This window comes from Phascolarctos cinereus, unplaced genomic scaffold (assembly GCF_003287225.1).
Source record: "Phascolarctos cinereus isolate Bilbo 61053 unplaced genomic scaffold, phaCin_HiC Scaffold_4;HRSCAF=312, whole genome shotgun sequence".
NCBI lineage: Eukaryota > Metazoa > Chordata > Mammalia > Diprotodontia > Phascolarctidae > Phascolarctos > Phascolarctos cinereus.
Window position 1 is genome coordinate 77,330,535 of NW_027555847.1, and position 26,590 is coordinate 77,357,124.

Consider the following 26,590-nt stretch of genomic DNA (forward strand, 5'->3'; position numbering starts at 1 on the left):
GGCACTGTGCTAAGTGCTTTTACAAACATTATTTCATTTGATACTCACAAAATACTGTGAGGTAGGTGCTGTTATTATCCCCATTTTACAGTTGAAGAAACCAAGGCAAAGAGAGGTAGTAAAATGACTTGCTCAGAGTCACACAGCTGGCAAGTATCTGAGCTGGGATGTGAAGTCAGGTCTTCCTGACCCCAGGCCCCAGCACTCTGCCCCATGAGCAGAAATTATAAAGTTTTTATACATGTAACTCAGCTTTTAAGCATGCCTAATATACCTACCATGGAGCCTGCTGTGTCCCCTACCATGTGGGTTGGGATATATTTTAAAAGTAGTGATACTTAACACTGAACAGGTCATTCTTTTTCCTTTGACTCCTATTTGTGGTTACTGTATGGCTATGTGAGGTGAACCAGTGTGAGGGGAAGGAAGTCCTTCTTCTCCTTACCTCTTTTTTACTCCAGCTCAAACACATGGGTATGGTTAAATTTGTTTCTCTTCTTTTTATTTGTTTGTTTGTTCGTTTCTTTGCTTTTTGGTGAGGCAATCAGGGTTAAGTGAATTGCCCAGGATCACACAGCTAGTAAGTGTCAAGTGTCTGAGTCCAAGTTTGCACTCAGGGCCTCCTGACGCCAAGGCTGGAGCTCTATCAACTGCACCACCTAGCTGCCCCCATTTGTTTCTCTTCTGCACTGTTTTTCCTCCATTTCAGGTGCTGGAGGTCCCCACAGGACCCACAAGTTCAGACCATGGTGACCTTGGAGCCAGAAAAGTCAGAGTACCTAGGACTGTGATCTATGAGAACCAAGTTAACCTATGAACCTAATTCTCCTTTCTTCCCCCTCTCCCCTTTTCCCTCCCCTAGAGATTAAGTGGTGCTAGGCGGAAGGGAATTATACCTCCCACAGGTTGGGAGGAATTACTTTGTATATTTTTTATTCTCTCATGAAGTAAACTTGCTATTTGTAAAAGCTCCTATGTTATATGTGGGGCCTTGAATGGGATAAAATCGGGCCCTTTGCCTTTGCAGGGACCCCTGGAAAGATTCTCTGCCTCTGATTTTAATTTTTGTGATACTCTCTAGACTGCTAAGGCAAACAACAGGGAACAGAAAAAAACACCAATACACTTTATTTCACAGAGTCAGTGTAAAAAAGAGGTAAGCAGGGGAAGGACATCCTTTTCCTTTCACTGGTTCAGTTCATGCTTGTCCGCTTGAGCACAGTAGACAGGAGTCACTAAAAAGAGAGCAGGTCTCACCACTTTTATTTTATTATTATTTTTTTAGGTTATTGTGGTTAAGAGACTTGCCCAGGGTCACACAGCCAGTAAGTGTCAAGCATTTGGTCTGAGGTCACATTTGAACTCAGGTCCTCCTGACTTTAAGGCCAGTGCTCTATCCAGTGAACCACCTAGCTGCCCCTAGGTCTCACCACTTTTAAAGACATAGGTAGCCAATCAAGTAAGCTACCCTCTACCCCCAAACAATAATGGACTCAGTGGGCTCCGTATTAGACACACTAGGCATGCTCAAAAGCCTGGTTACATAATAAAAAAAATAATGCACTCAAGAAACAAAGATTATTGATTGATTGGAGAAAAGTCTTTGTATCAAATATCTTTAGCATGGGTCTATTATCTAAGATTTGTAAAGAACCATGGAAGTTTAAGAGCCTTTCCCCAATGGATAAGTGATCAAAGGTCACTAGGTGGCTTAATGAATACAGTAATGGGCCTAAGAAAGGGTCAGGAAGACCTGAGTTCAAATACTACCTCAGATACATATTAGCTGTGTGACCCTAGACAAGTCAACTTAACTTTTCTTTGCCTCAGTTTCCCCAATGTAAAATGGGGATTAAAACAGCAACTACCTTGCAAGGTTTGTTATGAGGATCAGATAAGCACTTTTTGTAAAAAAAGCTTTGGAGAACTGTTTTTTTTTTAATTTCTTTTTCTTTTTTTAAATTAATTTATTTTATCAACAATCACTTCCATAAGCTTTTGAGTTTTAAATTTTTCTCCCCCTCCCTGCCTCCCTCCCCAAGACGGCAAGTAATCTGATATAGGCTATACATATACATTCCTATTAAACTTATTTCCACATTAGTGATGTTGTAAGTAAGAATTAGAACCAATAGGAGGAACCACCAGAAAGAGGAAACAAAACACAACTGAAGAAAAAAATAGCAAATAGCATACTCTGATCTGCATTCAAACTCCATAGTTCTTTCTTTGGACGTGGATAGCATTTTCCATCATGAGGCCTTTGGAGAGGTCTTAGATACTTATATTGCTGAGTTTTTTTTTTTCTTTTTAAATCTTCATTACAAGGGAATGACACTGGCTAGGGGTTGGAGAGGAATAAGTTTGGAAATGAGAGCAATATACAACAAAATACATAGATAAAAATAAGATCTAAAACAAAAAGATATTGTCCCTATTCTAATGGAATTTATAGTCTAGGAGGAAAAGAAGACAAAAAACACAGATAACTATAATATACAGTATTACATAAGTATAGTAGAGAAGTACAAAACAATGTGTTGTGTGAGGTCTGGGAGAGGGAACAAGTGACAGGGACAGTCAGAAAGATTTCATAAAGGAGATATGACAACTTCCCTGACTCCTCTGAGCTTTGTGTAAAGGTTGTATAAAGTCTGACTTAAAATAGGATTCAACAAAGTATTTATTGAGCATCTACTAAGGACAATGCACTGTGCTTGGCGCTGACAGACATAAAAAAATATGAATCTTACTTTCAACGTATTTTTCCACAGTAGTAGAGGAGATGAGACATATAAATAAGTAGCTATAATACATTTTAGTCCATACTTATGATTTCATTGAGTATAGGAAGTTATCTAATGAATGCACTCTATGAAATAAAATGCAGACCAACTCTGGTTCTGCAACTTAATACACTTACAGAGTTGCCTGGGGCAGTAAAAAAATGTCTTGCCCACAGTCAGACAGACAATATTATTTCAGAAGCAGGACTTGAACCCAAACAGTCCTTACAATGAGGCTGCCTCTCATGACACAAAATCGAATATGATGCATACAGGGGCAGCTAGGTGACACAGTGGAGACAGCACCGGCTCTGAAGGCAGGAGGACCTGAGTTCAAATCTGGCCTCAGACCAAACACTTGACACTTACTAGCTGTGTGACCCTGGGCAAGTCACTTAACCCCAATTGCCTTAAAAAAAAAAAGAATATGATGTATATATAAGGGCAACATAGAGTTAAGTACAAAGGACAGAGAAATCACTTCTGGTTGGGGAATCAGGGAAAGTTTCATAGAACTTTTGTTGTCTTGATATATCTTAGAAACATACCATATTTTAAAAAAATCAAAATGAAGCTATTTTTTCCCCATTTAACAGAGTAAGATAATTGAATGGAGGGGTAACTCAAAAGTCTTTTTCTGGACTTGAATTTGGATCAAGAGCTAGGATGAGGGAACATTTGAGTTGGTTCTTAAAAACAGATATAGTTCTCACATGTAAGATTGGACTAGAAGACATTTAAGCACAAGGAATAGGTTAAGAAAAGCATAAAGGTGGGAAAGCAGAGAAAGTGTTTGAGAAATTCTGAATAGATCAGTTTGAAGCATAAAGTTTGAGAAGATGAGCAGTGTGAGATAAAAGTAGAAAGGTAAATTGGGATCTAATTATGGAGGGCTTTGAATTCAAGGAAAGGACTTTGAACTTTGTCCAAATAAGGAGCAAAAAGATTTTTGATCAGGCAAGTGATTTGATCAGATCTGTGTACTATGAAAATTAACCTAAAGGGTATACAGTGGCTAACTCCAGCACACTAATCCCAAACATTTCTCTGCCACAGGAATCTCTAAATCAATCATCAGCTCCTGATAGCAACAAGATCATCTGAGGCAACACATGGCTGCAGCTCCAAAATCGACACCTTACCCCAAAGTCACAGCAAGTATCTCACTGACATTCTAACTGGTACCTTGGGGATGTTTATCAAGTTCCTCCATTAACTAAATCCTCCCCAGTCTGTACTTCCTTTCCCTACCCATAATTTCTCTCTCCAGCCTCCTACTATCCTGAATTATATATACTTTATTCATACCTCTTCTGTCTCAGCTTCCTTAAGGATATCTGTGTCAGCCCTATTGTTCTGAGGCCCAGTTTAGCACTATCTGCTGCCTTTTACACCTTTCCTCTGTGTCTTTTAGTAACCCTCATTCTATTATAAAGAAACTTTTCCTTAACATTGGAGTCCAAAAAAAATTCTCAGTCTTATGACCTAGAATTTCTTTGTCCAAAAAGTTGTCTATTTCCTTCTCATGCCCCAACCCAATGCCTGATATCCCTTCTGTAGAAGCCTAACTGAATGGCATCTCCCTGCCTGTGACATCAGTGGTGGAAGCCAAACAGACCTGCCTCAACAGGACCCCACCACCAATCCTTTCAAAACAACTTAGCTGTCTTGAAGTATAGATTGAAAATACACTGAGTCCCAAGGAAAGTCCTCTTATAAGACTATTATGGGCTCCCTTCTTCTGTTCTGGCATGAAAATTGTCACACCCAAAGCTTCCTGATGACATCTTTGACTGTATCCCATAATGGCCTCTCATTCCCACTATGGAGTTGTTAGAGGTGACTCTAGTATGTGTCTGGGTGGGGTAAGTGGCAATTGTTGGGCTATCCTAGTACCTTCTTTATTGCCTCAGCTTCCTCTTCCATGCTCATTTGGTCTTTCTTTAAACAGGCCAAATAAAAGGGCCCACTAATTGCAGCACTGATTGCCCTATCAAATTCTTCTGTGAAAGTTCTTTTGTACCATCGATAAAACCCAATACCTTTGTCTCCAGGGACTTTTCTTTAGTGTTCTTTCACATCTTCAAATTAACTAAAACCCAGCTTTCCTGTAGAGACCCTACAGACTTCTTCCCTGGAGAATCCATACATACCCTTATCACTTCAATTTAAAGGGCACGTGTGTCTTCTTGTTCCTCACTCCACTTCTAGGTAACATTGTTCTGCAATCATCTTACGACTCGCCCTCCTTTTTCTGGTATAATGCCTTGAACTGTAGTAAATGAATTTTTGTTTAATAGAGTCATCCTCCTTATAATCATTGACCAACAGGGACACTTTCCAACTTTCTTCAATGACTTTATTATATACTTTGGTCTTCTTTTTCATCCTTAGACCTTATATAACTCTTGAAAATTCCATCATAGCTTTGGAGCAGAAAGAAAATGAGTAATCATCGAGCCCAACATCCCAATTTCTAGATGAGAAAAATGAGGACGAGACCATTTAAGTGACTTGCCCAAAGACACAGATGTAGCAAGTAGCAAATCTGGGATTCTAGCCTTGCTTTATTGACATCAAATTGAGTGTTCTTTCCATTACAAAAGGCAGAGCATCCATCTGAAAACCTGTCCTCACAATTCTTCAATTTTCCTGACTCCACTGACTTCCTTCTTCACTGCAATTTATTTACAATCACTCAAAATTGTTCTACCATCAAAATCCTTAAAGCTAAGATTTCTATTTCTGATTACAACCTTCTCCTCCACTTTTCCCACTCCTTTAATTTTTTTCCCAACCTGTTCCTTCAACTTATCCCTATCCTTTCTATTCATCACCCATTCTAGCTTTACTTGCTTTCTGAATCATTTCAACAATACTCTGGCCACTAACTTAGAATCATTTATCCCTTTGCGCTTCTCTCATTCCCTAACAATGAGTAACCTCCATTTATTTGGATCTTTTCCATCCACTCCAGAATGCATTCATTTTAAATTTCTGCTACTTAACTTTAGTAGAATTCTAAACTGTGTTTGGCAATCCTCTTAATTTCCAATTGCATTCTCCACCGCAACCCAATGACCACAATCAGCAAGGGAATATAGCTGAAATCACTAGACAGAAGGTAAGGCTGCAGCACTACAAAGTATGCCAGTGCCTGCATTTTAATGGCAGATGAAATTAAATAGTATGTCTCAGCTGCAGAGAACAAGTTACACTGCTGTTATTTGATTCTTTAGACTACTCCAAAGCCTAGTGCCAAAGAATTAACAAATACAAGAAAGGATAAAAAATAAGGCAGGACCTTTGGAGCAGTGAGACAGTTCAGATGTATCAGTCTAAATCTCTGGAGATCTTTTCCTTCATGTATACTCTGCTGAGATACCTATCTTCTGGCAGGGCAACCAGAAGAAATTCTCTTATGCACATTCCCCTTGGGTCTATTTTAGTTGTCTGCTGCTACGCTGAAAAAGGTTTGTGCATGGATGCTGGCAGGATAGAATTTGGTGACAAGCTAGTACCCAGGCTATTTATTATATGCTTGAGTTAATATTTCTGATATCATTCCCTCTCCTAAAAAGCATGTATATGACAGCTTAGGACCCTAATCTAACTTTTTTCCACTCACTGGTCCCTCTCACTCTCAGCAGATGACCACCCTCTAACTTTACTGAGACTAAAGCTATCTGACTTATCATGGCAACTAGGGGAACAAAAGAGAGGAAAATAGCTAAAGTACATTATGAATAATTGTGCAATATTCTAGTAACATGCAGAAGTGGCATTCAGCTGCAATATTTAAGGAAAAAAGGGTAGTTACTCTTGCTGGTGAATCAAAGACTGGCTGTAGCCCTAATAGCTTTGAGTAGAAATTGGTTTAGCAATAGTGAGAGTAAATGGCCCTAGTAAACCTTCAATTTCAACGATAAGCACTGGTGCAGTTGTGTGTTTCCTTTTATAATGTTCCATGTGGCCCACTGGTGTTATTGTTGCTGTTAATCCTTCATTCTTGAGTGCTGCCCTACTAAGAAGGTATCCAGGGGAGCAACACTGGCGTGCCTGTGCCTCTCCCCTACCTTGCCATCTTGTGCAGAACAATTATATTTGAGATTGGCTCCACTATAGGGAGTCTTTTCACCAGGCCAAGTTTGTGATGTTATGGTAATTCAGATACAGCATGAGATGTATATTTGTGAAATCAAGCTAAGACAATCCTATACTTTGTGGAGCATGTTTGATAGACCCAGATGCCATACTGAAATGTACTGCATCCACAACCATCCTCCACATCTCAAAAGCAACATTTTCATCTATTCTCTCATCCTTTCTTCCTGTCTTAGAGGAAAAGGGGCTTTATCCTTGCAAAGGTTAACCCTATGCTCTTCCATTCTTTCTTATATTCATACTTTTACTGGGACTTTGCTCTTTCAGTCATCCCTTTCCTTTTTGTGTCTTTAATCTCTCCTATTCCATTAGTTCCTTCTCTACCAACAAATGTATTCCATTCTTCTATCCTAAAAATACCTACCCGAGTGTGATATTTCCCAAACTGCCAGCCCAACTTTCTTCTTTCCTTAACTGCTAAACTTCTTGAAAGAGTGGCCTACATTGACTACCTTACCACTTACTCATTTATTATTTTGCAATTTGGTTTCCATTTCCATAGAAACCACTCTCAAAGTTCACCACAGGGCTACTAATTGCCAAATACAATGCCTTTCTTCACTCTTCACCCTCCCTGACTTGTCTGTAGTATTTGAATTGTTAGCCACTTCTCCTTCAAACTCTCTTCTCCCGGCTTCCTTGACACTGTACTCTCCCAGTTTGCCTCTTCCCCGTCTGTCCTACTTCTCCATCTTCTCCCCATCCTTTAAATATCAGTATTGCCCAAGCTCTTCTTTGCCATAATTTTTTTCTCTGTCCACATTTTCTCCCCCGGTAATATTATCTACTCTCATAGCTTCAACTATTATTTTACTGGGATGACTGAAATCTACATTTTTAACTTATAAACTCCAGACCTTCATTTCCAATTATTCCCTGGACATTTCCACCCGACTGCTTATTCATTACCTCAAACTCACTTTAACTCATCATTTTCTGCTAAAAACATGTCCCTTAAGCAGACTTCCTCATCTCTGTTAAATGAGGTGCCACCATTCTGTCATGCATCCTGTTAGAAGTCTCACTTATCTTTCACTCTTCCCTTTTTGTGTCCCCCCATATAAAATCAGTACGTTATGCTACCAATTCTCTCTCCAAAATATTTCCCATCTACTCCTTACCTTCTACTCAAATAACTCATCAACCTCATCACTTCTGACTTGATTATTATAACTGTCCCTTACCTGGTTTATTTGCATCCATAATATCTGCCTCTTCAACATGTTCACACAACTGCCAAAATAGTCTTCCGCATGCACACATGTAACCATGTCATTGCCCTGCTAAAAATCTTAAGTGGCACCCACTAAAGGTGAAAATATATTCACCCACGTATTCTAATTCTAGTCAAACTGGATTATTAGCTGTTGCCTCATGTCCTGGCATTGCAGACATCTGGAATATACTATCGCTTCATCTTTTAATAAAACTTTTCTTTCAAGTTTCTGCTCAGGTGCCACTTACCTCATCAAGAGATTTGTTTCCCCTGATCCTACAGATAGGTAAAAGTTTCGTCTGTCTCCTAAGGTTTTGTAGAAGCATTTCGTCTAGATCTTTCCCTTGCCCTTTTTGCACTCTACCTTGTAGTTTATCTGTTTTTATTTCATGTCCATCATAATATTCTATGAACTCCTTGAGGGCAGGGATTGTTTTCTTCATCCATGTATCCTAAGTACTAAGTATAGTACTCTGCATATAGTGGACACTTAAGGTTTGTTGAATCAAATTGGAGAGACTGAAGGTAGACAGAACTAGTAGTGAGGTTATTGTAGTAATTCAGCAATGTGGATCTGTATTAAGTTGATGAGAAATGGATTGAAAGAAAGGAATTTAAGAGAGATTAAAGATGTCAAATGCCAGGCCTTGTGTCTGGGAGAGGGGGTGGGATAGGGAGGTAGGGATTATTGAGATTTGTTTAGTTGTTTTTCAGTCATGTCCAACTCTTCATGACCCCTTTTGGAGTTTTCTTGGCAAAGATACTGGAGTGGTTTGCCATTTTCTTCTTCTGTTCATTTTACAGATGAAGAAAATGATGCAAAGAATTAAGTGACCTGCCCAAAGTCACACAGTAAGTGTCTGAGGCTGGATTTTAACTCCAGTCTTCTTAATTCCAGGCCTGGTGCTCTATTCCTTATGCCACCTAGCTGCCCTTACAGAAGGATAGAAAGAAGTTAAACTGACACCAAGGTTTGGAACCTGAGCAATCAGGACGATGGTCATGACATTAACTACAGTAGCAAATTCAGAAGGATGATGTTTAATTAGTCATCAAGTTCCTCTGTCTTTGAAAGCACAGAGGAAGAAAGCCATTTCCTCTATAAAGAACCTTAGAAGTCCATCACATTATATGGAAACCTTAGATACTGAAAAGGATTTGTGATCTTTTCATTATGAATGTTCCCTCCAACAATGCAGATCCTAACCAATTCCATCTCTTCCCAGCTCATCCATGTGCTCTTGCATACTCTCCATAGGGATCCATTCCAATATTAAATGGAGAATGGTGGAGCACTTGGTTATCCCTGGGTTATTCATCTCTCTTGTTCCATGACTGACCTACTTCCTTCTGACATCCTATTACTTAGGAATTTCTTCATTTATGCTGGGAAATGATTTAGATTTCCTTTGCTTAGTGTTTATGACTTGTTCTCTGGCTTACCTTCAGGGGATAAAATGTGTAATCTTACCTGTAAGTGAACTTATGTTCTAATTCCAATTGGGAAATATTTTTTCTTCTATCGTGGAACCTTAGATTTAGAAGGCACCCGTGGAAGGAACAAGATAGAGTTCCCTGCCATGTGAGTCAGCACACCCTGGCAAGAGACATTTCTGTACGGAGAGGTGGAGGGTTGTGTCTTTCCTGAGACAGTGCTATATCCTTGTTGAATATATTTTCTGTTTCTATTAAGTACATTTCTTTTTTTGTTAAATGTTTGATGGTCTCTTAAGTGTATCATTTTGATTCAATCCTGAGATTGGACCACTGGATAGACCAACCCAAGTCAGGCCCCACCCATAAAACACCTTAGAGATCATCCAGCTCAGAGGTTTCAAACATGTGGCCCACTGGAGAACCAGATTAAAATATAATTGGTAAATATTTAATGAAATAAATAAAAACACAATAAAACATAACATTAATTTTTGGTTTTCTAGTCGATATGCGGCCAGAAGGGATCCGTTTCTGTTTGATTTGACATGACTGATCTATCCCAACTCCCTACTGAATGGATAAATTCCCTCTATAACATCCTAGGACAGCCTCTGCTTAAACACCAACTGCGTCCAAAATATATGATCAAGCAGGCGATTTCATTTTCAGATCTTTTTAATTACTAAGGTCTTAGGGTAAGCCAAAATACACCTCCCCTGTAATGTTTACTTACTTCCTAGTATTTTCCCTAAGAAGTCAATGAATGAATGAAAAAACAAGCATTTATAAAAGATTAATGCTAGGCCCTCTATTAAGCACTGGGGATACAAGGACAAAAAGTAAGACATCCTCTGCCCTCAAACAGATTACATTCTAAAAGGGCAAGGCAATACATGAAGAGGGCAGGATGGCCAGGGAGTTGTGTCTTTGGCCTGTGAAATTAGTGAGAGGGCAATTGACTGACATACCCTTTTCAAGAAAAGTAGCATGGATTTGATTACTGCTTCGAGAGCAAGAGACAGAAGAGGGAAACAGGAGACATGGTATAATGCACCACAACCTAAGAGCGTGAAGTGTGGTGGGTCCGGGGTTTGCTAGATATGGTGAACCTGGGTGACAGAGCATCAAGTTTGTGGCAAAGAGAGACCTAAGACATTTTTGGGCCCAGGACCAAAGAGAATACATTTTCATTGCCAAAGAAGGCTTAGCTGCACCACAGGTATTAAAGCAGAGCAGTTTTTTCCTGATGAGTCAAGATATTCCTTAGAGTTGTTCTTCCTTACCTCCAGACTATGACCTCAGAGTATCTCCCCTTCCTGCTTCCTTGAGAGAAACGGGGGCAAAAAGGAACAACACTGAGAATTTTGCCCAAGAAATAAATCTCTGGGTCTCTTAACATCAAGTGTTTTTACGTGCAGGAGGTACATTCCTCCAGTCTGTTGGGTGGACATCCCATGGGACAATATGGACAAGACTCCTCTGATACAGCAACCCAAAAATCCCACCGCAGTTTCAAGCTATTCAAAGCCAGAAACTGCACCAAGTCTTTTGGGACCCCTCGTATTTATTGTTATTCCCATTTTATAAATGAGGCGACTAGGGGCTTCACGTGGGGTGGAGGGTCATGCCCAAGGAGATAACAGCTAACAAGTGGTAGAGGGGTCACTCGGTCCATTTCCTTGGTTACCTAGGACCTCGGCAGGAGAGCTGAGGTCGGGGGCAGCCCACGGGTCAGTGAACTCTCGGCAGCTTCGCTCGGCCACTAAAGCTGATTGCGAAAAAGAATGAACGCTAAAAATAAAACTAAAAAAAAAAATCAACGCTTGAGCCAGAGGCCCCAGGTACAAATTGGGGCCTTCTTCACACCACAGCAGGCGCTTCCTCAAGGGCTCAAACTATCATGGGGGCGGGGGAGAGAGAAATGCAAACTTTTCTTACTCAGAAAAAGAAATGAACAAGAACTACACATCACACCAGTTACTTCCTCGCTTCTCTAAAAGTCCCACCAACCCGCGCCAACCGGCTCGCGCAGGCGCAGTGGCACCACTTTGGGTCAAAGGGCAGGCGGCCTCGGGCCCCTGGCGTCGCCTCGGCAACCGGCGGAACCCGGCGCTAGGCGCGCGCTTCCGGCGCGGGAAGGCGCGTAGGGGAAGAAAGGGGACCGCCAGAGTGTGGCGAGCATAGGGTCTCACAGCTGCCACCGCGGCGCTATGAGGTTCCGGGCCAAGATCGTGGATTTGGGCTGCCTGAATCACTTCACCCGTGAGCGGCTCGTGCGTGGGGTGCGGGAGTGCGGCTGTGCCGAGGAAGCGTGGGGGTGGGAAGCGCTCGCGTGCGCCGGAAGTTGCGCAAGGATGGGGGGGTCGTTCTCTCCCTGCTGGGATCCTCGGTGGGACGTCTGGTCAGCTGGTATTTATTATGCGCTTACTGTGTGCCAGCCGCGGAATTAGAGTCAGGGATGAACAAAAGAGCCCCAGCTTCCAAGCTGGGGCCTGCCCCTCGGGCCCGGGTCGGGTTTCTGGCCTCCTCTGGGGCATCCCTCGCCTCACCCTCACTCTTCTGCATGCCCCGCCGCCCCAGGTGTCAGCAACACCATCTCCAAGCTGGCCAAGACGTGCACTCTGCGCCTCAGCCCCGACAAGCTCTACTTCATCCTGTCCGACAAGGTGGCCAATGGCGGGGTCAGCATGTGGTGCGAACTGGGCCAGGTGAGCCGCCCCCCCCCCCCCCCCCCCCCGCCTAGCATTACCCCGCAGGCTCTCCGCCCCTCCTGCCAGCACCCCCTCGAGTCACCCCCGGGCCAGCCTAACCTTGTGTTCCTAGGGCAACTTCTTCGACGAATTTCAAATGGAAGGGGTAGCAGCGGATCACAATGAAATCTATTTGGAGCTGACGCCGGAAAACTTATCCAGAGCCTTGAAAACGGCCCAGAATGCCAAAACAGTGAAGATCAAACTGACCAATAAACACTGCCCCTGTCTCACCGTGGCTGTGGAGCTGGTGAGTTCGCACAACTTGGGGGGATGGGGGGTTTCCTTCTTTGCCACTTTTCTGGTCTTATTTTGGATCTGTCATTCAGTTCAACACGATTTTGCTGGGTGGCTACAGAGCGTTGTGGTAGGTGCTAGGGAAACATAGACAAACAAGAAACAGCTCCTGCCCACAAGGAGTTTAAATTCTATGGGGGGGGGAACCCGTGTACACACTAAACACAAAATACTGTACATACCAAGTGATTCCTGGAGGAAGGGTGCTGTCAAGGGAAGGGAGATGGAAATGGGCATTTTGTGGAAGGGGACAGCTGAACAGAACTTTCAAGGAAGCCAGGTCAGAGTTGGGAAGAAAATGTATTCCAGGCATAAAGGGCATTTTGTTCAGAAAGCCCTCATGGAGTGTCGTGTCTGAGAAACAGCAAACAGGCTAAGTTTACTAGAAGGTGTTTGTGGAGTTAAATAATATGTAACAAGTCCAGAAAGATAGTCTGGAGTCAAACATTTTGTGTATGAAACTTTTATATTCCTGTTAAATTTAATATAGGATCATTGATTTAGAGTAGGTGAAAAGGGACCTTGAGGGTCATCAAGTCCAACCCCCTCATTTTACAGGTAGGGTAACTGAGTTCCAGAGTCCTGCCCAAGGTTACACAGCTAGTAAGTGTTTTAAGGTGAGATTCTACCCGTTCTTCCTGGCTTCAAGTACACCACACCATTATATCTTTATGAAATTTTTAAAAACTTCACTTGTGTTTTAGGACATTAAAGTTTTTTAGAATGATTTCCTCACAAAGGCTCTCTGAAGCAGATAGTACAGCTAATTATGCTTATTTTACAAATGAAAACCTCAGAAAGTTAAATGATTTACTTAAGGTCATACAACTAGAAAGTGGCAGTTGAGCCTAGGTCCTTTGACTTCTGATTCAGTCTTTTTTTTATTGCACCAAGCTTCCTCCCTAAAATTACTTACATGCTCCTGGAGGGCCACCATTCACATCCTACTTAATTTAATATCACCAGGGCCTTGGCCAAAATAGGGACTTAAGTAGATTTGTTGAATGTGAGAGTTAGAAATGACCAGAGAGAACAGCTAATCCAGCCCATTCCCTGAGCAGGAGCCATTTTTACAACATTGCCAAAATGTGGTCATCCATCTTCTGTTTGAAGACCTCAAATGATAGAGAACATATGCCTTACTAACAAATCAACTAATAAAGAAGCAAATATTAAGTGCTTGCTCTATACCAGTCCCCATTCAAGTCAGTGCAGATACAAAGACAAAAGCAAAACAATTCCTGCCCCCCAGGAGCTTGTATTCCAATAGAGGAGACAACGTGTGTGTGTACACACATATGGGCGCGCACACACACACACATAAATCAAATCAGCTACAAAGTAACCTAGGGGACATTGAGATGTTTGTGGTGAGGGAAGAGGACTAGCAAGTGGAAAGACTGAAAGGAAAGGTCCTGTACAGAAGGCAGTGCTTGAGCTGAATGTTAAAGGCATCCAGGGATTTCAGAATGTACAGGTGAGGAGAGAGAGTACATTTCATTGTTAGCGCTGATTATTAGGAAGTGTTCTTCTAGAATCTAACTTACTACAGCTTTTATCAGTTACTTTTTATTCTACTCTCTGGGCTCGAGGAGACAGTCATCAGCTTGTCCATTCTCTTCTCCAAGCTGAACATCTGCAACACATCCTTATTTCCATCAGTGGTTCATTGTACTGCTTGGATTTGAGTTCTCCTGATTATCTGAGTTGCCTCCTTTCCCTTTGATGTAGCTTTTCAGTGTCTTTATTTAAAGTGTTATCCAGAAATAAAAGCAGTATTTTGGAGGTGATATAGCTAGTTCAGTGTATACTGAGATTATATGCTCCTTTGTCTTGGATACTACATTTCAATTTTTAAAAAACTTTTATTGATTATTTCCCAAATTTGAGGCACTGTTTGGAACTGGGGATTGGAAAGTTATTCTTGATCGTGAAATCATATACACATAGAAGGAAGTACAAAGTAAATATATATACAAAGTAAATACAAATTATTTGAGGAGGAGGAGGGTAAAGAAAGATCTCATATAGGAGAAGTACACTTGAGCCGAGCCTTGAAGGGAGCTAGGGATTCTAAGAGGTGTTGGTGGAGAGGGAGAGAATTCTAGACTTGGGGGGACAGCACAGCAATAGGGAACAGAATGTGTTGGGAATAGGGAACAACAAAGCAATTAGTTTGGCTGGCACAGTAGAGTGTATGAGAGAGAGTAATATAGGCTTTTTAAAAAATATTTTTATTTCATTAAATGTTTCCCAGTTACATTTTTTAAAATTTCAAACTTTTTTTCAATTATGAGTTCTAAATTCACTCCCTTCCACTCCTCTCATGCTTCTTGAGAAAGCAAGCAATATGCTATCAATTATACATGTGAAGTCATGTAAAAACATTTCCTTGTTAGCCATGTTAGAAAAGAAAACACACACAAATAAAGTGAAAAATCTCAGTTTTTTCAGTGATGAACTCGGAACTCATCACTTTCCTGGAGGTAGATAGCATTTTTCATCTTGGTTCCTTTGGCATTGTCTTGGATCATTGAATTTATCAGAGCAACTAACTCTTTCACAATTGATCATCATCATTATGTTACTGTTACTGTGTACAGTGTTCTGGTTCTGCTCACTTAACTTTGCATCAGTTCATATAAGACTGCTTCTGAAACCATCCTTCTTGTCATTTTTTAAAATAAATTTATTTTGATTTGTCAACAGTCAGTTCCATAAGCTTTTAATTTTTCTCCCCCTCTCTCTTCACCTCCCTCCCCAAGCGAAATCTGATATAGGCTGTACATATACATTCCTGTTAAACATATTTTCACATTAGTCATGTTGTAAAGAAGAATTAGAACCAATAGGAGAAACCACAAGAAAGAGGAAACAAAATAAAACAGACCTTGTTATTTGTTATAGCACAATCATATTCTATCACAATCATCTACCACAGCTTGTTCAGCTGTTCCTCAGTTGATGGGCATCCTCTTAATTTCCAATTCTTTGCTGCCATAAATTCTTTGCTGCTGTAAATATTTTTGTGCAAATGGGTCCTTTTCCCTTTTTGATCTCTTTGGGATACAGACCCATCAGTGGTATTGTTGAGTCAAAGGGTATGTACAGAGTTGTAAAGGGTTTTGGTCCTTTACAGGTATGTAAAGGTTTTGGTTCTTTTGGTATAGTTCCAAATTGTTCTCCAGAGTGATTGGACCAGTTCACAACTCCACCAGCAGTTCACTAGTGTCCCTATTTTTCCATGTCTCTTACAGCATTTGTTATTTTTCTTAACTGATGAAGGGTTCCACAAACGTTTAATTTATAAAAAGCATAATATTTGCAAAGTGTAATAAAATGAGGTATGCCTATAGTGAGAACACTTTGAGATATTATTAGCTTCAAACATCCCTGTGAAATATTTTCTATTATTCTCAACATTTTAATAGTAGAGAAACTGAGACACAAAGACATGAACTGAAAGGAAAAAGTAACTTGAGAAATAACAATGTAGGTTTCATATTACCAATTTGTCACCTCTTGTTTTCTGAGTTTAGCACTTTTTATTGATAACATTAAAAAATTAACTTCCAACTGTGTGGTTTTTCTTGGCAGCCGTCTTTATCAAGCAGTAGTCGCATTGTAACACATGACATTCCCGTAGGGGTTATTCCCAGAAAATTATGGACTGATTTCCGAGAGCCCACTGTACCAGACTTTGATGTAAGTAATTTTCTGGGGTCTTATTCTTAATTTAGCTTTTATATTATTATCCTCTAAGAGCATCAATAAGTTATATAGAGTAACTCTTTTGAAAATTCTGAGGAGTGTGAAAAGAAAATGAGTATTGATCAATTTTTGAAAGAAAGTAAAGAACAAATTATTTTAGTTCAACTTGAACTATTTAAAAACAGATTAAAGAGATATTGGAAATTTCATACATTACCTATTTGAAATGACAATAAAAACTCAAATTTGTAATTACTTTAATATTTAAAAGGTGTTTTACTCACAAGAGTCCTTTGAGGCTGTAGTTAAGGTACTCACACTCAAGCTGAGAGTGGTTAAAGGACTTTCCCAGTACAACTGAAAAAGTATTAAAATTGAGATCTGAACGATAGACTTCTTAGGCCTACTTCTGCTTTTCATTGTATAACATTACTTCCATCTTTAAAAGCAAGAAACAGTATCCTTAATATTAGTCCTTTTGTTGGGTAGAGTCCTTGAGGGAAACTTGATGTGTGACCCTTGGTAAATTTGGGGATCCACAAATACTGCTTCTTCCCTTATTCCCTAAAATATTGTGTTCGGTATATCTCTCTAAGATAGTACAGTAACTTAAAGTTTTCATGTGAGAAAACTTCTTGAATAGTTATCTTATGCTAATCTGCTAAAGCAACTAGAAATACCATAATAATGCCAAAAGGTCCATCAATTTAGGTCACCACCCAATTTACAAAAGGAAAGACATGCACCCTGAATATAGTGGTTATGACGTTAATCACCAGTATTATGAAAGGCACCTGGGAACATTTATGGAGTCTTGTTTTATAATCAGGGCAGATTTCTTAGGGATTCTTTGATTAGAGTAGTACACCTCAAATGATAATTATCCAGTACATGTAGTAAACTATAGTAATATGATCTTACCCAGGGAAAAAACAGACTTTGAGGGAGTGTCTTCACTGATAAGACGGTGGTTCTTGGGCCCTTCACACTTGATAATATGCTAATTTGGGTAGAAAATAATTTTTTAACTATTGCTACATCTGTAAAATAGGTGGAAGTAGCATACACCTTCACAGAGAGCTTGTGTAGACTTTCAAGTGCTGTGTAAATATGGAGAATAATAATCATAAAGGATAGCATTTCATGGAGAAGAACCTTTTGTTGGGAATGTTCTATTTCCATTCTTACAGTGTATCTTAAATATAACGAATGCTTAAAGGTATTGCTGTTCTGTTAGGTAACCAAGGTGTAAGAAGTAGGTGCTTTACAAGTTAATTCTGAAGCTTACATACAAATTACTGGAAATAAGGATTTTTTCTTATGGATTTTGAATAAAACAACAAAATAGCATTTGGATTGTTGTTAATGTTGTTAGAAAACAATCACATGGAAAAAAATTGAGAGAATTTATAATTCATTTCTCTTCTTTTAACTCTCTCCTTTGGAGGACTAAGGCAGAAGAATCAGACTTGAGAGCCCTACAGGTTTTTTTTCTTTGGTAATTGCAACTACATTTTTATTTTTAAGTATTTTTATAGGCACTAATATTCTCAAATTTGTCAATTGTTCGAGTGCTAATTTTATTCTGCCAAAACTTGAGGTGTATATATGCTATGTAACTATTTCATGTTCAGCAGGTAGATCTCCACTTAAGGGTGTAATTTTTTTTTTAGTTATGAAAATATAAATCTTTGGTAAGGCATTAGGTAATTTGTGGATAGATGTCAACTTTTAAAAGTATGTTTATTAATAACAGTAAAAGGATTGCATATTGCATTTCTGAGAATTGTGATTCATAAACATTTATTAAATATCTGATGATTCATGAATATTTTGAATGTCAATATTAGATCAGAATTTCAATTTAGATTTGGTTCTTTTCCAGTATGCTTATGACTAAAATTAGGTGAAAACAAGCAAATAAGTTTCTTCTTTTGGTATCTTTGTTATTTCTAAAGCTTTTGCTGGTTGAAATCCTAGGGACTTTTCATTAAGCTTAAAAGCTTAGATAAGTTTTTCTTTTGTTGATGTTTCAAAATTACTTAGATAAAAATATATAGTAAAATAGATTAGAACAAAAACACAAAACATATTGGAGTTCTTTAGACCTTGAGATATTCTGTCTAAAAGGGTTCTAGACAGATAATTATGACAATTTTAGGTTTCTTTGTAATTATAGAATTTGGACATGACTAGACAGCCTCATAAAAGGTTAAAAGAGTTGGAGTAGATGATTTCTCAGCTCAGGGATTCTGTGATTTTAATCAGTCAGGCAATTGTTAGATGTCTTCTATATGCCAAACACTGATTTACTCAACAAGCATTTATTAAGTGCTTTACCATGTGCCAGGTACTGTGCATACAAAAAAAAGGCAAAAACATGCCGCCTGAAGGAGCTCACCTTCTAATTTGGGAGACTGCATGCAAACAATTATCTCAAATCACTAAGATTTCTACCACAATTTCCCCCTCCTTCTCTGTCTCATATGAAGAAATGACCCTTCTTACCAAAGCAAGCTCCTCTACATGCACAAGCAATCCTATTCCACCCTGTCCTCTCCAACAGATCACTCTCACTGATCTTCAATCTCCCTGTGTGCTGGCTATTTCCTTACTGCCTGTAGACATGCCCATGATTTGCACATGCTCAAAAAACTCTCACTTGATTAGCCCATCCTCAGTAGCTATGGTCCTTTATTCCCTTTCCCCTCCATCCCCATGTGTGGCTAAACTTGAGAAGGCCATCTACAATTGATGCCTTTACTTCCTTTCATCTCATTCTCTTAACTCTTTGCAGTCTGGCTTCTGACCTCATCATTCAACTGACCTCATCTTCAGAGTTATCAATGATCTCTCTATTGCCAAATGCAATGGCCTTTTGTCAGTCCTCATCTTTCTCAGTCCTCAACCTCTCATCAGCCTTTGACATTATCACCCATTTTCTTATCCTTGATATTCTCTTTGCTCTAGGGTTTTTTAATTTTTTTTTAAATATAAATTTATTTATTTTTCATTTTCACCATTCACTTCCACAAGTTTTTGAGTTCCAAATTTTCACCCCATCTCACCCTCCCCTCCACCCCAAGATGGCATGCATTCTGAATATCCCTTCCCCTAGTCTGTCCTCTCTTCTATCTCTCCCCCCTTCTCTTATCCCCTTCCCCTTCTGTTTTCCTGTAGGGCAGGACAGACTTCTATACCCCATTTCCTGTATTTCTTATTTCCCAGTAGCATGTGAAAACATTTTTTTAAACATATGTTTTTAAAACTTTAGGTTTCAAATTTTCTCTCTTCCTCCCTCCCCACCACCCTCATTGAAAAGGCAAGCAACTCAATATAGGTTATACATGTGCAGTTATGCAAAACACTTCCAGTAGTAGATGTATTGTGAAAAACTAACTCTATTTCCCTTAATCCTATCCTGCCTCCCATTTATTCTATTCTTTCTTTTGACCCTGTCCCTCCTCAGAAGTATTTCTTCTGATTACCCCTTTCCCAATCTGCCCTCCTCTCTATCATCCCCCTGCTCTCTTGTCCCCTTCTCCCCCTATTTTCCTGTAGGGTAAGACAGATTTCCATACCCAATTGAATGTGTATGTTATTCCCTCCTTAAGCCAAATCCTATGAGAATAAGATTCACTCATTCCCTCTCACCTTCCCCTGTTTCCCCTCCACTGTAAGAGACTTTTCTGTTTTTTTTTTTGTGAGATAATTTACCCCATTCTGCCTCTCCCTTTCTTCTTCTCCGAATATCATCCTCTCTCATCCCTTAATTTTATTCTCCAGATATGACCCCTTAATCTTCAACTCACCCTGTGCCTCTCTATCTATCTATCTATCTATCTATCTATCTATCTATCTATCATCTACATACATACATACATACATATAATTTTTTTCCAACTACCCTAATACTGACAAAGGTCTCATGAGTTATAAATATCATCTTTCCATGCAGGAATGTAAACAGTTCAATCTTAATAAGTCTCTTATGATTTCTCTTTCCTGTTTACCTCTTCATGTTCCACTTGAGTCCTGTATTTGAAAGTCAGATGTTCTATTTAGCTCTGGTCTTTTCATCAGGAATGCTTGAAAGTCCTCTGTTTCCTGAATGACCATTATACTCAGTTTTGCTGGGTGGTTGTAATCCTATCTCCTTTGCCCTCCGGAATATTATATTTCATGCCTTGTGGTCCTTTAATGTAGAAGCTGCTAAATCTTGTGTTATCTTGATTGTGTTTCCACAGTACTTGAATTGTTTCCTTCTGGCAGCTTGTAATATTTTCTCCTTGACCTGGGAACTCTGGAATTTGGCTATAATATTCCTAGGAGTTTTCCTTTGGGGATCTCTTTCAGGAGGAGATCTGTGGATTCTTTCAATTTCTATTTTGCCCTCTGGTTCAAATATATCAGGGCAGTTTTCCTTGATAATTTCTTGAAAGATGATGTCTAGGCTCTTTTTTTGATCATGGCTTTCAGATAGTCCAATAATTTTTAAATTCTCTCTCCTGGATCTATTTTCCAGGTCAGTTGTTTTTCCAATGAGATATTTCACATTGTTTTCTAATTTTTCATTCTTTTGGATTTGTTTTACAGTGTCTTGATTTCTCATAAAGTCACTAGTTTCCAATTGCTCTATTCTAATTTTTAAGGAAGTATTTTCTTCAGTAATCTTTTGGACTTCCTTTTCCATTTGGCCAATTTTTCTTTTTAGGGCATTTTTCTCCTCATTGGCTTTTTGGACCTCTTTTGCCATTTGGGTTAGGCTATTTTTTAAGGTGTTATTTTCTTCAGTATTTTTTGGGTCTCCTTTAGCAAGCTGTTGACTTGTTTTTCATGATTTTCTTGCATCACTCTCATTTCTCTTCCCAGTTTTGTCTCTACTTCCCTTACTTGCTTCTCAAGATCCCTTTTGAGCTCTTCCAAGGCCTGGGACTGATTCATATTTTTCTTGGAGGCTTTGGATGTAGGAGCTTTGACTTTTTGTCTTCTTCTGGTTGTATATTTTGATCTTCTTTTCACCAAAGTAAGATAATATAGTCTGACTCTTTTTGTGCTGCTTGCTCATGATCCCGGCCAATTACTTGAGTTTTAAACTCTTTGTTAAGGTAAGAGTCTGCTTCCAATGTGGAGAGTGTACTGTCCCAAGCTTCAGGGGTTTGTGTAGCTGTTTTCAGAGATACTTGTAGGGACCTGTAAATTTTCAGTTCTTCCAAGGTGGTATGATAAGGGGCGAGGTGTTTACTCCTTTCCTGGCCTGTGACCACAAGTATTCCTTTCTGTCCTGTAACTGTGAGGAGGGGTTCCTCTCCACAGCCAGTGCAAGCTCCACCAGACCAGCACTCCTCCTCACCCCAGCACCGCCGCCCAGAACTGTGACCCAGATCCAAATACGGGCAAAGCAAGAGATTCCTGCCTCAGCACTGGCAAAGAGATCCCTGCAATCGCTCTCTGATCAGCCACTGGATTCCCCCTCAGTCTGTGGGCCAGAAGGTCGGGAAGCAGCTGCCCCTCCCAGGGCCACGCTCTTGGAGAATGCAGCTGAAACCCCGCTTTCGTCTCTGAGCACTGCCAAAACAGACTTTTCCCACTGACCTTCTAAGTTGTCTTTGGCATTCGTGGATTGAGGAGTCTGGAAACCGCCACAGCAGCCCAAGATTCAGTCCTCTGAGGCCTGCTGTAGGTTTGCTGTGGCTGTGCTCCCAGCCCAGCGCGATACACCTTTCTGATGAATCATCCAGGTTGTCTTGGGCTGGAAATTTGTTTCACTCTGTCTTTTTGTGGGTTCTGCTGCTTCAGAATTTGTTTAGAGCCATTTTTTATGAGTATTCGGAGGGCGTTTGGAGGAGAGCTTAAGAAAGTCACTGCTTTTACTCTGCCATCTTGGCTCCGCCCCCTGCTCTAGGGTTTTTTGACACTTCTTTTCACCTTGTTCTACCTGTTGGACCTCTCTTCCTCAGTCTCCTTTGCTGCATCTTCATATGTTCATGCCCATTACTGATGGGTATCCCCCAAGGGTCTGTCCAGGGTCCTCTCTTTTCTCCCTCTCTACAGTTTTGCTTGGTGATCGCATTAGTTTCCATGAATTCAATTGTCATCTCTATGCTGATGACTCTCAAATTTATTTAACAAGCCCTAACCTCTCTCCTGACTTCCAGCCTCACTTCTCTAGCTGTCGATTGGATATCATCCAATATGTAACTGGATATCCCTTAGATATCTTAAATGCAGCAGGTTCAAAACTGAACACATTATCTTTTCTCCCCAAGTCCTCCCCTCTTCTACCTTCCTAATGACAGCCTAGGGTACCACTATTCTCTGAGTCACCCAGGCTCAACTGCTCACTCTTAGCAACTCTGAATATCCAGTCAGTTCCCAAGTATTGTCAATTCTACCTTTGTAAATCATACATTCCCTCTTCTCTCTTCTGACTCTGCCACTACCCTGGTGCAGGCGCACATCACCTCATCTGAACTATTACAGTAGCCTGCTAGTTGGTCTCCTTACTTCAAGTCTCTTTGTACTCCAATTCATTCTTTACTTATTTCTCTAAATAATCTTTTTTATTTGTAGGTATGACTCCCCTATTCACTAAGCATCAGTAGTTCTCTGTTTACTCCAAGGTCAAATATAAAATCCTCTCTGGCTTTTAAAGTCCTTAATTATCTGGCTCCTTCCTACTTTTCCAGTCTTCTTAACTGACTTCCTTGCTGTTTCTTTCTTTTAAAAATTTCATTTATTCGTTTCTTTTTAGTTTTCAACATTCACTTTCATAAGATTTTGAGTTTTAAATTTTCTTCCCTCCCCACGATGGCATGCAGTCTGATATAGGCTGTACTTATACATTCATATTAAGCATATTTTCACATTAGTCATGGTGTAAAGAAGAATTAGGAGTAATGGGAGGAACTATGAGAAAGAAGAAACAATAAAACAACAGAAGAAAAGGAGAACAAATAGTATATACTTCTGTCTGCATTCAGACTCCATAGTTCTTTCTCTGGATGTGGATAGCATTTTCCATTGTGAGTCTTTTGGAGTTGTCTTAAGCTTGCGTTGCTGAGAGGAGCTAAGTCTATCAAAGTTAGTCATTGCACAATGTGGCTGTTACTGTGTACAATGTTAGGCTCCTGCTTCTGCTGTTCTTGCTGTTTCTTGCATGAAATACTCCATATTTCTACTCTGTTTATTTTCACTGGCTGCCCCCCAGACCTAGAATTCTCTCTTCTCTCATTCCCATCTCTTGGCTTCCTTTGCTTCTTTCTGTTTCTAGCTAAAGTCCCACATTCTGCAAGAAATCTTTCTCTGTCTCTTTAATGCTAATGCCTTCCCTCTATTGATTATCTCCAATTTATTCTGAATATATCTTCTTTTTACAAAGTTGTTTGCCCCATTAGACTGAGCTTCTTTAGAGCAGGGACTAACACAGTGTGTGGCACATAGTTGATGCTTAATAAATTCTTGTTGACTACAAAATATGTACAGTTTAAATGGAAAGTCATCTCAGAAAGGAAAATCATTTACACTGGGTGCCTTTTGAAGGAAATTGCAATTTGAACCAAGTCTAAAATCTGTATATGTTACTATCATTTACTGTAGCTTTTATGTTTGTTTTAAATTATTTTTGCTTATTCTATTGTTTTTTGTAGGTTAGCATATATTTACCAGTATTGAAGACTATGAAGAGTGTAGTGGAAAGAATGAAAAACATCAGCAATCATGTTGTAAGTAATAATTCATCTAGGGGAACACTGAAGATACTTTTTTTTGGTGAAGTTTTAATAGGTGTTTGACATTGCCTATTAACATTTGTGTAAATTATGTTTATGTGTTTATAAACATGCATTTTATCTCATGGTTCTACATGTTTAGAAATGCAACACAGTACATAGACTATTCAAACTAAATAAAAGCCTGTTCTTATGACTGAAATATTTCACAACTGCTTTTACTTGGAATAAATGATGTTTAAATTGGAATAACTTAGATTTGTAGTGAGTAGTTGATTAAGAAGGTGGTGTTAAAGAATGAAATTAAATTTCTACACCCAGTTTATGAAACAAAAATTACAAGGGATTGAGGACATGTAACAGATTTTGGAAGGAATATATTTGCCTGTGGACTTGTGGGTCTGGCCCAAGGGAACTTAAAACTGCAAGTGGAGTCTTGTACATCTGCTGATTCAGAAAATATCAGACATCACATAAGAATAGCAGTGGAAAAGCTAAGCAGTTCATAGGAGATAGTGTCCAAGAAGGGGTATAGTAATATGCCCTTTGATTTCTACATATGTGTGTAGAGTGTAATAAAGTGAACTAGAGAGCTTAACATAAAAGAGGTAAATTTGACCTCATAGGTATTACTGAGACTTGGCAAGACAGGAGTTATTACTAGAATATAGCAAGGAAGGAATTGTTGTTCACTCATTTCAGTTCTGTTCAACTCTGTTTGTGACCCCATTTGGGGTTTTCTTGGCAAAGATACCGAAGTGGTTTACCATTTCCTTCTCCAGCTCATTTTACAGATGAGGAAGCAGAGGCAAACAGGGTTAAGTGACTTGCCCAGGGTCACACAGCTAGTTAATGTCTGAAGCTAGATTTAGATTCAGGTCTTTCTGACTGCAGGTGTGGCACTTTGTCTGCTGTGCCACCTAGCTGCCCAAGGAAGGAATAGATTATCTAAAAGACTATACAGAGTAGTGGGTATTATGTGAGAAGATTCGGGGAAGTAGTTGAGTTAGGATTAATGGGTAGAAAAACAGAGGCAGTAGTAATGATAGTAATCTTCTCACATAATACCCACTACTCTGTTTGTGACCCCATTTGGGGTTTTCTTGGCAAAGATACTGAAGTGGTTTACAAACCATTTCCTTCTCCAGCTCATTTTACAGATGAGGAAGCAGAGGCAAACAGGGTTAAGTGACTTGCCCAGGGTCACACAGCTAGTTAATATCTGAAGCCAGATTTAGACTCAGGTCTTTCTGACTAGCTAGTGACCATCCGTTGATGCGAAAGGCAAAAGAAGGAAAAAAATCAGTTCAGCCTAACCAGCTTATACATTAACTCAATGTGACACACACATACGGTAACACACATCCAGAGACAACTTGTATTTTAAAAAGACATGTACAGAAAATGGAAACAGAAGATAACTAAGAATGAATGCAAAAGAATGGAATGTTTTTCTGTGAGCGTCAGGAATTCTAAAGACCAGGGTAACTTATAGCTTACAGTGAATTCTAATGGAAATATGAAGATACGTTGTAGTTATATTGGAGAAAAGAGGATTAGAGTAGTGGGGATATGAGCTGTGTTTAGAGCAGAGGGAATAGAGATGATGGAAAAAGTAGCAGGCAGATGATTGATTTTTTATTATGCTTTTGTTTTTCTTACCAAAGAGAATCTTTAGACTAAGAAGTATAATACACAAGTGGCTAGTAAAGAATTGAAACTCAAGATTAGAGAGATGGTAAGAGAAGACCTATCTTCTGTCAGTGAGTTCCAGGTAACTGAGTAACCAGACAGCCACCATCTCATTGTACTGCAAGAACTTGAGGATGGGACTGGGGAGCAACTGTTACAGATTTTGAGAAGTTATAAAGAATGAGAAAGGAATTCTAGGAATTGGAGATGAGCAAATATCATTATTTTCATGAAGGGGCAAACTGTAGACAGCTAAGCTTGACTTAGATTCCTGGCAAAATTATAGATTTCATTATTAAAAGAATAGTTTGTGAGTCATAGAAAAAAATAAAGGTAATCACTATTAGTAGTTGAGTGAGTCCTCCCTTTAGAGAACCACAGGGGTCTTTCCTTGTCTTTATGTCTAAACAGTGACTTGAATGAAGGCGTGATTGGCCATACTTATCAAATTTGTGAATAAGGTGAAAGTAAGAGTAATTGAGTAATAGATTAGAATCCAAGAGATCTTTATAGGTTATAATAATAACCCATATTTATATAGCACCTTCAGATTTACAGAGACAATAACCTTCTTAGGTAATTTTAAAATATCTTTTTGCAGATGAGGAAACTGGGACTGAGGTAATAAATGATTTACTCGTGGTTACTCAGTGTTGGCCAGGATTTGGGCACAATTTTCCTAATTCTGTGTCCTGGGTTCTTTCTGTTACTTTGTCAGATGTTTGGGCCAGATCTAATTAGATGAAACTTAATAGAGTTAAATGTAGATTTCTACACTTGGGTTAAAAAACTTACCGATACAAGGAG

The 26,590-nt window shown here is 39.5% G+C and overlaps 1 protein-coding gene across 3 annotated transcripts in view; it reads left to right on the plus strand.

Moving 5' to 3' along the window:
* Positions 1–11,662: 11,662 nt before the first annotated feature.
* HUS1 (HUS1 checkpoint clamp component) overlaps positions 11,663–26,590 on the plus strand; it is a 28,655-nt gene continuing 13,727 nt past the window's right edge. The window contains exons 1-5 of one of the 3 annotated variants that reach the window (XM_020977768.2): positions 11,663–11,865; positions 12,184–12,311; positions 12,427–12,603; positions 16,248–16,355; positions 24,011–24,085. In XM_020977768.2, the coding sequence (XP_020833427.1) occupies positions 11,814–11,865; positions 12,184–12,311; positions 12,427–12,603; positions 16,248–16,355; positions 24,011–24,085 (540 nt within the window). In that variant the 5' untranslated portion in view covers positions 11,663–11,813. Of the gene's footprint in view, positions 11,886–12,183; positions 12,312–12,426; positions 12,604–16,247; positions 16,356–24,010; positions 24,086–26,590 lie in introns of all 3 variants that reach the window. The other 2 variants (XM_020977770.2, XM_020977771.2) reach the window with 2 other exon arrangements.